Source organism: Ctenocephalides felis, unplaced genomic scaffold, assembly GCF_003426905.1.
Source record: "Ctenocephalides felis isolate EL2017-DRISC unplaced genomic scaffold, ASM342690v1 CF-g0.4_SCAFFOLD_00845, whole genome shotgun sequence".
NCBI lineage: Eukaryota > Metazoa > Arthropoda > Insecta > Siphonaptera > Pulicidae > Ctenocephalides > Ctenocephalides felis.
In genome coordinates, this window is record NW_020536999.1 from 55,997,384 (window position 1) to 56,011,685 (window position 14,302).

At 28.5% G+C, this 14,302-nt stretch overlaps 2 protein-coding genes and 1 pseudogene across 2 annotated transcripts; all 3 read left to right on the forward strand.

The window, feature by feature from the left end:
* LOC113386206 overlaps positions 1-161 on the forward strand; it is a 3,639-nt pseudogene extending 3,478 nt beyond the window's left edge.
* Positions 162-2,638: 2,477 nt separating this feature from the next.
* Positions 2,639-4,381, forward strand: LOC113386218. Its single transcript, XM_026624014.1, has 3 exons — positions 2,639-2,841; positions 3,145-3,373; positions 4,241-4,381. The coding sequence occupies exons 1-3, from the start codon at positions 2,639-2,641 to the stop codon at positions 4,379-4,381; spliced, it is 573 nt and encodes a 190-aa protein (XP_026479799.1).
* A 1,876-nt stretch (positions 4,382-6,257) lies between these two features.
* Positions 6,258-13,642, forward strand: LOC113363528 (alpha-amylase 1-like). Its single transcript, XM_026606020.1, has 11 exons — positions 6,258-6,385; positions 8,071-8,295; positions 9,057-9,202; positions 9,883-9,986; positions 10,075-10,255; positions 10,616-10,746; positions 11,082-11,269; positions 11,438-11,632; positions 12,011-12,214; positions 12,719-12,880; positions 13,478-13,642. The coding sequence occupies exons 2-11, from the start codon at positions 8,110-8,112 to the stop codon at positions 13,505-13,507; spliced, it is 1,527 nt and encodes a 508-aa protein (XP_026461805.1). The 5' UTR covers positions 6,258-6,385; positions 8,071-8,109; the 3' UTR covers positions 13,508-13,642.
* The last annotated feature ends 660 nt before the right edge of the window (positions 13,643-14,302 follow it).

Consider the following 14,302-nt stretch of genomic DNA (forward strand, 5'->3'; position numbering starts at 1 on the left):
TGTACTACCAAATCATTAAAATATTGATAATATTTAATTCATCTGCAAGAATTTTGAATGATTTAGTATAAAATAAGCATATTCTAGCAGTTTTATCTTTCCGAAAAATTTAATTCAATGTAATATTTCTAAAATTTACAATATAGACTTCAAAATCGTAGTTTAATTAAAATTCATTTAGCATTTTATCCATTCATTTCAAAATATAATTTGTCGCTTTAATATGATCGCTTTGATATATATTTAGAATTTTCAAAAAAATTTAAAAACCAATGTTTTTAATTCTATTTTCTGAATGTACATATATATACAAATACACACAAAAATTTTTATACTATTCCGGATGATATTTCCGAAGTTTCACGCAAATTCTAAAAGGACAAAAAGCTGAAAATGCATTTCCAACAATCTTATTTTTAATAATCGTAGTAGAGGCTCGGTTTTTATAATATTTCAGTGTTTGATTCAAACACATATTATTTTAAATAGCAGCAATTAAAATAGCGGTGCAATGCATGGTAACTTAAGACAATATACTGTAACCTCCTATTATCGAAAATATGATAGATATATAAAATTAATGGACATGTAATGAATTATTTTTAATAATAAAAGAAAGGATATACAAGTACAACAAATCCAGTTATTCCAACCTTTTATATTTAACTAAACCAAATTCTGTTAAATCCACAATATAGTAATTAACAAAATAGAGATTTCAATTTCAATAATTACAACGTGAAACGTCCATCAGAAAGCTTCAGATACATATTTATTAAGCAATAAAAATAAAAAGATAATATTTTCACTCAATTAGTAAGCGTATTTATCACTTCGAAGCAAATTATTAATATAAAGTCTGTAAATTTTGTTTTTTTACAAACATTTTATTTTTCATTTTTTAAGTAATAATTCTATCTGCAACTTGAATATGAAAATATTCGATATGGTTCAACCTATATATATTGTTTAGCCTACATCTAACTAAAATCAATAATAAATTAAGTGAGTATAAATCTTCTGGAATCTTTTCTAATCTATAAATCAATGCAACTACTTAGGTAATATCAGAATGACTAGTCAAGTTCATGAGTTTTCTAGAAAATTGTTTTCCTTATTTCCATGATCACCGTTGCCATGGCGGAAATCAAATGTTTTCTATATTTTGTATGACAAGTACTATTTTTATGATAAGTTTCTTTTATACACTATATTATTGAAAATTTTGTAGGTAAGTGCTATTCATTTTCTATACATTAAATTATTAAAAATATTAAATATATTAATGTAACGTTATTTTCTCCGCTCCGAAGAAGATGACGACATGTTAATAATATTATTAATAATATTCAATATGTTAATTGTAATGGTGTAAATAATTTATAAAGAAAATTTATTAACATTTAATTTTAAGGTTGTTAGATTTAAAAAATAGAGATAATGTATCAATGTACCAAATATGAAATATTTCTGAAACAAAATTTGTACGCATACTAATTTATATGTCAAATGAGTTCCTCAATAAAAATCGTATATTTCCAAAAAAAATTATATGTATATAAAGCAAACTCACAACTAAAAAATTAAATTTTATAATAAGTTCAAAAAATGTATGCTATTATTAGTCGGTGTCATTATTAAAATAATACAGACATTGATAATTATGGTTAATGCAATTTGATAGTTTGATTAATTTTATTTATTTTTAATTGTCGCTACAAATTAAAATTTAATTTATAGATTACGATTATTATATAAGTTTGATAAAATACAAAGAAAAATATGTATATTCAAAACTTGTCTGCAATTCGTTATAAATTGATAATCATTGTTTCTAAAATAGTTTATTGTTAAAAACATTGATGTAAATCAATAATTAGTTACGCAATTTATTTAATTTGTTTAACCACAAACGTTCACCATATTTTTTGCCAATTAAGTAATAATTATTTTAGAGCATATTTTATGCAATTTTTCTAAGTGGTACAAATTGTCTAAGTAAAATAATTCTTATTGTGCCTTATAAGAGATTATGATTAATAATTAAAGAAACAGCTTTAAATTATTAAATAAATTCTGAAGTTTTGAGAAATTGAATAAATAATATAAGTTGATTGTCTTGCATCAAATTATTGCATTATGGAAGAAACCATTATTTAATTTTTCATAACGAATTGCAGGAAAGGATTTTCGTAGATCCCTCAATACAATTTGTTCTAAAAATTATTTTCAATGGGATTCTAGTTAGTTGTAAATTTTAAGTGCAGTATTTTTATATAATAATTAATTATTAAAAAAAGTTTGTATGCGTACTGGGCCTACTTGACAAATTATAGTAATCATATAGTTGTATTACAATTAGAATTGACAATAATACAATCGTATTTAAATAGTAATCAATAGAAATCGTATTTGAAGAGTCCAACTCGCAATTGACTTAATTTTGTCATTCTATATAAGAAAATATGGGAGTCATATATTGTTGTCTCAGAGTTGACAATAATACAAGTACAATAAAAACCTTATTAAACGAGTCCGACTCGAAACTGACTATTTTTTATTCTACTTGAGAAAGTATAGTAGTCATATATTGATACGAGTCCGACTCACAACTGACTAAATTTTTATATTCCACAGCATGCCGCCAGAAAACCTCTCGGAGAGGGTTGTCAACAACGACTGGCGCCCCCACATCAGATCTGAAGGGGTATGGATTAAAGAACTTCCAGGACCACCAGGCTGTCTCAAGCCCTGGTACAAAGGACTACCCTGGCACGAGCGATTGTCCAATCATCATACTTTGGCCAGCATAAGGCAATGCGCTATTTTCGTTCCCAAGCGGTGAGCATTATTTATTTTGCCTTTGATTCATGAAACAACATGAACGTCTAGTGATTTGCGGCTTTGTTAGGAGTAAAATTAAGACGAATTTGTTAGACTTCTAAACTGAAAGGTTTACTTCAACATAATAGAAAGATTATAGCATTTTTACTACTAATGCCAAGCACTTCCACAATCTAAAAGGGAGCATACAATACCAAAGTTTAAATTTTAGCATTAAGTGGAAGTAAATTTATAGATATTCTAGTTATCATGAATTGTAACAAGTCGTTAATTTATTTTCCGCATTTTTTGTTCTTTCAGAGTTCCACTCGATAGTTTAGACAATAAAATGATGTCAAACTACAACCATAGTTTAGAATTGTTTCCTGATCCTGTAGATATAGTCCTGCAGCAGGACACCATTAGCAATGTGGCCGAATTGGCACCACCATGCGTGGAGTATGGCGATAATTATACAAATGCAAGAGGGAAACCGTGGAGGAGATTGACAAACACCAGGGAACTAAAACGGGAACGAATTATTGCTTTGGTAAAAAAAATAAAATATTTAAAAAAATACAATCTGATCACACCAAAACTCGTATATACAAATAATTCATTAAATGCTATAGATTAGTTTATGGTAGAACTCTTTCAAACATGAAGAAGTAATAAGAATATGTCATATATTACTTTTTAGTAGAGAGAAGATGAAATAATTTTTAACTTAGACAATTAACTCCAGCATAAAGAAATTGTGTTTATAAGTCAGATTAAAACTTTTCACCAACTTCAGTCCACCATCTGCTCTTGCGGTACCATCAGTCCCTGCAGTAGAAAGCAGTAAAATGTTCTTTTCAAAATTTTATCCATGCAATATAAATCCTTTTTCTCTTCACTTTCTGCAATACTTCTTTATTAGTTACTTTGCCAATTCAATTTATCTCCTCCATATCAGTATCCAGCACCTTCCACATCATCTTGGTTCCTTATCTATGTTCCAGATATTGGCCTTCCTTAAAGACCAGGTCTCTGATTAACAGAGAATCAATATTTTTTATTTATTTTTATTTATATATATATATATATATATATATATATACATTATTTTCATATCTCAGACAGACAGAAGTGCCTGGTATTATGAGAGGTTACGAAATCAGTTTACCTAATTTATATATACATTTCATTTGATTATTTCATTAATATAATATCTATTATAATTAAAATATTTTTATATAACTCTTCAGTCTTCTTTGTCTCCAATTTCCTTATAAATTTCTTTATTTTTCTTTTAAATTTATTGTCATCATTGGTCATGTTAACATCGTTTGGCAATATTGAGTTCGATCATGAGTTGGGCCCCGTTTTTCAGGCAGACCACTCATAATTATATAATGATTATTTATTTTTACAGGGGCATCCTCTCCAGATAGCAGGACTAAAAGAGAGGATGTCACCACATCAAGTAAAGTTGATGAACAGTGGACACCATTCACCACTTACCAATCCAGGATATTCTAGACAACCGGCCGATGGAACAGTTTTCCGCTATTAACTTCTATTAACAATATATCTAAATTTCTGATAATTGTACTTTAAATACTAGACAATATAAATTATGGTTCAAACGATTATAATAATAAAGTTATAAATAGTTAGCAAATTGTATTACTATGCATTTTATATAAATACTTTACATATGGGGAAGTCCCCGAGTGGCGGACACCTAAGGTTAATTATAAATAAATTAAAAATATTTTGCGAAATGTTTATTAAATTATGACTTATGTTAGATAACAAAGGTAGAAATCAAACTAAATTAACAAAAACGCAACCATTGCTAAAAAATAATTGAAACTATCGATCAAACTTTGATAACAAAAAATTTGATTTGAAAAAGTAGCACCTAGTACCGGACATTTCAAATTAACCTGCATTGAACACATATGTACTATCTTCACACTCTGAAAGGTCTGCATATATGTGTTTGACAAATATTCTTAGATATTGCAAAAAAAATCACTATTCATCCACCATTTTGGCTGGAACACACCGATGTTCACAGCTAGAGCATTCATCATAAGCTTTTCATTTTTTGACTAGGAAATACAAAAAATGGGGGTATGTAGTGACCGTTAGCACTCACATAGAACAAAATTAAATAATTATTATAAATTACGTCAATTCTTACAAGAAATATCAATATGTTTACTGGCCAGCGCTAAGAGAGGACTTAGTGTCCGATGCTAAACGACAGACATATTCGTTCATTTGTTGGTACTTACTAAAATTGCTTAAAAGATCTAATAATATTCTACCATTTTACGGTTAACAATCAAGTACTTTTTTATCTTTGCATACCACTCTAATGTAAATGCATTAATATACTAGAATTACTTCCATTGATATTTAGGTTACTCCGTGATTTTGCACCTAAAACTAAAAAATACAACTAAAAAAGACAACCAAAAAATAAACTAATAAAAAAATCTATGAGCACTATAATTATTATTTCAGTTTATTTCTGCTAATAAATAGTGTTTTTTTTTAATATCCAAATATTATCCATTGATTCTAAAAATGAAGATAATTTTTCAAGAATCAAAACAGTAAGAAAATAATATAGACAATATATGAAAAATATATAACAATATATGACAAAACATAATTTTTTAAATAAATTTAACAAGAGTTCTTTGTGATTTTTTTACCTATATTGAATTTTCCTTTGCCTTTCTCTTCTATATTTTGCCTTAGTTAAGTTAGATTTTTTATTCGTTTAATCTTTGCCCGAAAAGGACAAGAAATACGTGTCACAACCGTACCCCAAAATTTCCCACAACGCACACTTTTGAAAACAAATCATCATTATGCCTAAGCTAAATTATTTAACAAAAACTAATTGCTTGTTAATAACTACTAATGTTCAGCTTACAGCAATATAACAAAAAAAGTAATCTACCTGTATACAATTAATAGTTATTATTAAAAGAATTCGATCATAAAAACTTACTTTTGACTGTTTAAAAACAATGTGGTCTACAGATCACGTAAATGTAAGACACTGACTAAAAGCAATAATGAGAACTTGTCCAAACAATCATACTTCAGCATTTCTCCTTTTGGACCCTATCTCAAAATCAGTATATGTAGTTTAGCTTTTATGACAACTGTTACTACCGTACCCAGTCTCCCTTATATAACAATTTTTTGCACACCGTCTATTTTGGAAATTGTTATGCCAATACAGCGATAAAATTACAATATCTTAATATATAATAATGTTTTGAAATACTGATTAATTATCTCATCTTGATATGATATCTTTATTTATAGTATATACATAGTCATTAAGATTATGATTACAATATCAAAACAACGTTACATATATCCTATTGTGCACAAACCATATACGATAAAACACATACGACAAATTAATGTGTTATATTTAATGAGTGTTTTGCTGTTTAATTATCGTATTAAACTGATATAGTACCAATAAATTATTTGGAAAATATTGTGTGTAAACATAAATTGTTGCGGAACAGATTGGTAAACGGTAAGTTGTTCTAAATTATAAACAAAATCAAATTTTTAATTCATAGGATTGCAAATATATTGTTTAGAGTTATCCTAAACAAATTTTGAGCAATAAATTCACATACATCATTTCATTATTCATAAATCTTGTTAATCATCATTTGTTGAAACTATGAGTTATCTACAGACAAATTATAAATAATTTTTATTAAATAAACTTCATATAAAATTATTTCTTTCCCATGAGTTTATCTTAGTGGGAAGTATTTACAATGACAGTTTAGAACTTCATAATTTACAAGCATTATTAAAGTAATGAATCTGTATTATTAGTGTGTGAAATTGTGCCTATTGACAAATTATCAGAACTTCCCAAATGTAAATAAACGTGTTTAAATGAAGTTAATCACTAAACAAAAATTTAGCACTCCAAATTAGTGATACGAGTAGTGAAACCGTAACAAATTATATAACAAACTAGTTTAGGGTGAATGGCATCGTGTCTTAAGGTAAAGTGCTGGAACTTCCCGTAACGTAATTAAAAATCTTGATACGAAACCCCAAAAAAATTACACAAAATGTGTACACATTATTAAAAGCTCTATAAAATATCTGATAATTTGATGTACATATGTCCTATAAACATTTTTGACCGCCAAATGACATTTTTTAACTTATTTTTATTGAGAGTCCATAACCGCTGGACCTGCTTCCCCAAAAATTTAATCAGTTCTTCACCTTGTCAATACAAGTAAAATGTTTTTTGAATTATTAAAATCGAACGCTCCGTTCTCTTAAAAACCGAGTTACCGTTTTTGGCACTTTTTGTCCCGTATCGTTGAAACGGCTATACCTGCCTATGCCAAAAACTAATCAGCACGTCTCCTTATCAACAGCAATCGAATGTTTTTTGAATATTTGAAATCGGTCGAACTGTGTTCCCGAAATCGTCGACGAAAATTTGTATCCGCACACACACACACACACACACATACACACATACACACATACATCCATTTTTCTAAAGTATGCCAAAATGTTCAGAAAGTTTTGAAACGTAAAGATATATGAAAATTTTCATTTGCGATTACTATAACTTACCCTAAGGGAAGTTAAAAAAGAAACCAAAGCCCGAAACAAGATTGATGTCTTCGAAATTTTGAAAATAATTTTCTTTTAATAATTTTCAAAAAATTGAGGCAATTGAATTTTTTAAAAACACGATATGAATCTCCTGATAACGTGGCGTCTGATTTTCAAAACCTTGATATCTTAGATTGCAAAGATCCCAAATATGTATGATTTTGAAGAAAACAGCTTGTTTTTTTTGTAACACATTATAAGCATTTATAAATTCAAGTTTCTCTAGAAAAAATCTATATCTTATTTAGTACAGGCTATATCTGCTAAATTTTGGAATTCTTGCGTTTTTATTGTTAAGTGCAAGATAGCTAAATAATAAGCAGTTGATCTATTTTTAGTATTTTTACCCTATTTTATTATTCATATATACGAATCGTCCAACAGTTAATTATCATTTATCATTTATTGAAGCCAATATAAAATTATGTAATAAAATTCATGAATGATAGTTAATAAAATATTGGAAACTACGAATAGCCAAATTTAGCATTTAATTATAGACAATATTATATACCGTAAATCCATAAAAGCTCATGTGGATTAATTTTGGATCATTTGCAGGTGAAAAGTACTTCAGAATTTTATTATACATAACCAAATATGTTAAAATGGTTATATATCATCGCTTTTGTAATCTTGTTAGAACAAAATGCGATCAATGCACAGTTTGATGCTCATCATGAACCAGGACGATCAGGAATCGTCCATTTATTCGAATGGACATGGCGCGATGTTGCAGCAGAATGTGAAAGATTTTTGGCACCAAATGGCTTTGCTGGTGTCCAAGTATGTATTTCTAATAAACTAATGAACTGTACTTTCGATCTTCGTAATTCTTACATATCATGATGGTTCAAATAATATCCTAGTGCTATCACATATTTATGCATATCATTATATTTCAAATAATATCCCAGTGGATTCGACACGCCTCACCTGACCACCTTATCCTATATAAGAGGTTTAAAAAGATATATATTTCTAAGATTTTTATCTTATTGAGACCAAAGTCAAATGATTATTTATATCACAATGGAGGTTCCAATAATATTCGAGATTAGATTTGACTGTATTCTACGATGATGATAGTTCTCATTAATGATGTGAAATGTAGAGAAAGGAACAAATGGTATCAAAACAATTTATTTTTATAGTTTAAGAAGAATAACGTATATAACTTTACTTGTTATGTTTTAAAAGCTTGCATTATACTTTCTAAAATAATATGAATAATCAAACTGCCAACATGAATGCAAATTTTATATTTTATTCAACAAAAACTACTGTAGAAGGTTGAAAAGAAAATCGCCACTTGATCTAAGTTGAGAACAAAATTCTCACCTTATTTTTATTATTTGAAAGAATACACTTTATAGTCATTAGAATATCCTTAGAATTTATCTATTTAGTGGTCTTTTGAGTTGTCATTATAAATATAATATCTTTTATACAATTGACACCAGTAAATCATGACAATTGCTATACGTCCTAAACTGGACAGGTGTAAATTTATAGGAAAAAAAATAAATAACTATTATATTTGGCAGGTATCGCCAGTTAACGAAAATATAGTTATCGAGAATAGACCATGGTGGGAACGATATCAGCCAATTTCATATAAAATAGTAACACGCTCTGGAAATGAAGGAGATTTTGCTGACATGGTCAGGCGATGTAATCAAGTAGGAGTGAGGTATGTGAAGATTATTTGAAAATATTTTTTTTATTTTCATATATATTTGCACCTATTAGATAACAAAATATCAGCAAATTTTTTGATTGCCCTTTGTAGAATGCCTAAAGCAGATGCCAATCCATTTATTGGGCGTCCGGATATGATGGTATCCTATTTTGCAGAGTTATGTCCTTTTACAAATAAATTATGCGAATAATATTTATATTAATATATGCAATAGTCTTTATTTATTTTATGTAAAAAAAATGTATATTACATACTGACGTATATATAAATACTATAAAGTAAAATTATATTGAAAATCATCGCAACAGCTCAAAGAACACTGAATGCTGTTCAAACAGCTAAAAAAGTTTTAATAACGATAAACTTTGTTACTATATTGAAAATTGATGTATTAATACCGCAAAATATATTCTCGTATACTTCGGTATCAAAATCTATAATATTTGTTGAATTTGTAATTGCAGTATTTCAGTAATTGATAACAAATCCCAAAAACAGTACTAAATTTATAAAAGAATACTGTATATTTCATATTAGTAAAAAATGTATTAAAGATAGTAAGTGCTCAAAATTTTAAAGTTAAAGTTTTGGTTCAAACTATCTAACTTTTGGAACATCATGAACCATGAAAATAATTTTAACCAATTTAACTTGACTTAATCTTCTATTAGAATTTATGTAGATGTGGTTATTAATCACATGTGCGGAAACCATGGCCATGCCACTGGAACTGGAGGAGGTACAGCAGTACCAGAAGAGCGCCAATATCCAGAAGGTACAATATTATTAGACAAATCGATAAGTTTGTTAATAAAAAATCACGCTTCTTCCAATATCTGATTTTATTTAAATCTTTTATCTAGTGCCTTATGGTCCAGGAGATTTCCACCCACCATGTACAATTACTGATTATACAAACGCGCAAGAGGTTAGGAACTGCGAATTAGTAGGTTTGCATGATTTGGATCAATCCAAAGATTGGACGAGGAAAAAGATCATAGATTTTCTCAACAAATTAGTTGATTTGGGCGTGGCTGGATTTCGGTAAAATTGATAAATGATTGTTAATTTATTAAGGTGACCATACATCCCGCATTGGCCGGGACAGTCTCGATTTTCCGTCTTGCATCCCGTTTTTTTTTAAAGCAATATTTGTCCCGGTTTTAGGTGTTTTGTCCCGGATTGTCCCGGATTTTTAATAATAGTTTGATTGCCGACCTTTTTTTGAAATATATTTCAACTAGAAAATTTGAAACGAAAAAATGTGCATACAAGTTTTTAGCTCACCCCCCTTCCCCCCTTCCGCTCTCTTACACATTCTAGTACGTCCCGGATTTGTTGCAAAAAAATATGGTCACCTTATTGTTAATATATTACAAGACTTATGATTGAAAAAAATTATAGGGTTGACGCTGCTAAACATATGTGGCCATCGGATTTGGCTTTTATATATAATGCTGTAAGAAATCTGAACACTGCTTATGGATTCAACGATGGGGCTAGACCTTTTATTTATCAAGAAGTTATTGACCTAGGTATGAAATTCTTCGCACATTTTTTTTGCGAGAAGCTTAATAACAAATATTTTAATTCTATTCAAAACTTGATCAACGCAGAGCCTAATTCATATCTTTCAAATGATACTTAATGTTAGTTTTCATAACTAAATACCCAAATATTCAGAGCATTATGAAAGTATGAAATAACATTGGAGCAACTTTATGAATCTACTCCCCATCTAATTTATCTATTCGATTATCGAGTTGGCTGTAAAATTACTCCGAATTTAATTACTGGCTATAAACTACCAATTCTAGGAATCTCTAACAGTCATTAATTAATAATGAGCAATTATTAATATAATTAATAGGTGGTGAAGCAGTGTCCAAAAACGAATACACAAACATAGGACGAGTAACTGAATTCAAATTCAGTGCTGAAATTGGAAGAGCCTTCCGGGGTCACAATGCCTTGAAATGGCTGGTCAACTGGGGTCCTGCATGGGGTATGCTGCCAGATGATAAGGCGCTTGTATTTGTTGACAATCACGATAACCAGGTTAATTTTATATATGAACCAGTATCATATCTATCGCCAATAGCTAGTTGGTTGCTTGCGTAATTGCATTCACAAATGACGAATTGGTTATTCATAATTAATAAAATTCATGAAGCAATTTCATTATATCTATCCCAAATGTGTATTACAAGTATTTCTGTTTTTCAGCGAGGCCATGGAAGTGGTGGTTCAGAAATATTAACTCATAAGCAGCCTAAACAATATAAAATGGCAATTGCCTTTACTTTGGCTCATCCATATGGTCTACCTAGACTGATGTCAAGCTTTGGTTTTAGCAATAGTGACCAAGGTCCTCCACAAGATCAATCTGGAAATATCGTGTCACCGCAGTTTGATGCAAATGCAAGTATTATGATAAAACGACAAGTAATACTAATAGTCTCCTAAAAAGTAGGCAAGATCCAAAATATATCGTGCCTTGCAGCATGATCTAGTAACATATAATAGTACATAATTTGCTGATCAACTTTTGAAGGTTCTCTAATAGTTAGAAAATCTTGGACATAACGATTGGGAACCTAGAAAGATATTTGTTAGCTTTTGAAATAATAAACTAAATTAAAACAAACGTAATTTCATTACTGTGTCAATTTTCTCCCAAATCAAGATTTGAAGGCATTGTACATGATAAGAATAAATAAGGGATAAATATCATTTCTTCCTTATTTTTCTATATGAGTGAAAATTAATTTTCAAATTATAATATTATATTATTTTTAGACTGGTGCCTGTACCAACGGATGGATATGTGAGCATAGATGGAGACAAATTTACTCAATGGTGGCTTTTAGAAATGTGGTCCAAAATAATAAAATTCAACATTGGTGGGATAATGGTTCAAACCAGATTGCATTTGCACGCGGTTGTGCTGGTCTAGCAGTCTTCAATAATGAAAATCAACAGAACTTGCAACAAACGCTTCAGGTAATTTTTAGCCAAATATATGAAAATTGACTACTTTTCTTTATCATGAATGAAATAAAAATATTTTAAATATTGTTAAATTATTCTAACAGTTTTTATTGTAGTTTTAGAAGTTTTTCCTGTGTTTATTTTCCAATATTTAACAGCGGATAACATTTGATATTGAAGATATATCTAACAATTAATAGAAAATTACACCAATGTTCCCATTAAAATATTTTTTAAATAAATAGTACAAATTTAAACTTAATTTAAGAATAGAAAAATATAACAAACATTTTTTGTCAAACATCAACCGTCTTCTAATACATGATGAGCAGAACATCACTTCTGAAAGACTTTGCAAAATAATTTTTGACGAATAAAAAAAAGATAATATGTTTTAATTGTGGAAAATATTGAAAATAGTGGTAGATATAAGAAATATTTATTATGCTATTCTTTTCATTTAATTTATTTTTATTGATTTATTTAATAAATGATTGATTAATTTAATAATTCTAGACTTGTTTGCCTGCCGGAAGATATTGCGATGTAATATCTGGAAAAGCGGAAAATGGCAGGTGTTCCGGTAAAACTGTAGAAGTATCACCTGATGGAAAAGCTTATGTAGAGATTTTACATTCGGAAGACGATGGGGTTCTCGCTATACATATAGGAAAACAGGTAAATTTAAATCCAAGATATTTTATTTTCTTAGCGCAATTAATATAGTAATTCACAAAACTTATGTTTTTAATGAAAGAGTAGATATGATCAAATACTCATAATTAATTATAATCATAATAATTAGATACTTCTAACATTATTGACTTAATCTACTCGTTAGTCAAATTTTAAGTAGACGATAAACGTACGCTTATTGGATATTGAAATTAAATTTTAGTGTTTGATTTTTTTTTGAATTTTTAACGTCGCAATTATTTAATAATCACTAATCATTATTAATTATTTAGCAACGTTATATTAAATAGTACAAGTTATATAACTACACAGATAAATAATTTCTTAATACCTTCGTAATTTCTTAAAAAAATCTATTTGTTCTAAATGAACATTGTTTCTAAATAAAATGATTCATGCAAACAAGAATTTTCTTGTATACTCATAATTGAATTAAATGTTAAGTACGATACATCGCATTAAATGCATATAAATGTATAATATACGCTTATATATAACAAAAATAATATACTTAATGTTAATTATTACTAAAATATAATCGACAATACTTAACTAATTCTAAATATTGCAATATTTCAGTCTCTTCTCAGCCTAAAGTCCAAAATGTAGTCGAGTTTGAAAAAGAGGAAGTCAAGTCAATGACAGAGGTTATCATGTGGTTATTTAGTCCATATGTAATATTGTATGGTTGTGGTTAATAAAGTAAATTTCCTTCATTAGATTTTCATTACCGGAACCGGAATGTTTGTAATCTTTATTATTTTCATTTAAACTCGACTTTAATTAAAAAACAGTAACCTTAGTTATGGTAATCTTAATCATGTAGTTCATAAGATATCCAAGTAATACCAGTTCATTCAAAATTGTAAAATCTGCACGAATTCTAGCTTTAACAATATTAACTATTCAAGATAAAAATGAAAAATAAAATCTCATACTTAATAAATGTCCGGGGCAAAAGAAATATTACAAAAATAAAATAAAAGCTTCATCTTATGAGTGAAATAATGCATATTTCATATTAAATTAGGGTATGGGAAACTTGGTATGGTTGTGCCAAGGTAGTAATTAACAGTCACCATAAGAGCTGAAATACTAATTTTGACATAGGGTCCGAAGGAAGAAAGATAAAGTATATTTGTTCGAGCAAGTTTACATTATCCGCATTGAGTCAGCGCCCTAAATTAACACGATTTCACGTAGACCGCATTTCTTTTAAAGGGTTAAAAAAGTTTTTATTTAATAATAACTTTTTCTTGTATAGAGATAAATCACTTGTTGGTTATTTTTCTGTAAATTAAACATTAGTAGATAATTACCAGCAATTTAGCATAGTTATAACGATGATTTGTTTTTAAAAAGGTGCGTTGTGCTTTTCAAATAAAGATTAAACAGATAAGGAAA

Excerpts from the sequence above, each read along its gene's own strand:
- LOC113386218 (XM_026624014.1), top strand. The coding sequence starts at position 2,639 with ATGCCGCCAGAAAACCTCTCGGAGAGGGTTGTCAACAACGACTGGCGC. Across the intron at positions 2,842-3,144 it reads GCTATTTTCGTTCCCAAGCG|AGTTCCACTCGATAGTTTAG; the intron begins GTGAGCATTATT and ends TTGTTCTTTCAG. Across the intron at positions 3,374-4,240 it reads GGGAACGAATTATTGCTTTG|GGGCATCCTCTCCAGATAGC; the intron begins GTAAAAAAAATA and ends TTATTTTTACAG.
- LOC113363528 (XM_026606020.1), top strand. The coding sequence starts at position 8,110 with ATGTTAAAATGGTTATATATCATCGCTTTTGTAATCTTGTTAGAACAA. Across the intron at positions 8,296-9,056 it reads ATGGCTTTGCTGGTGTCCAA|GTATCGCCAGTTAACGAAAA; the intron begins GTATGTATTTCT and ends TATATTTGGCAG. Across the intron at positions 9,203-9,882 it reads TGTAATCAAGTAGGAGTGAG|AATTTATGTAGATGTGGTTA; the intron begins GTATGTGAAGAT and ends ATCTTCTATTAG.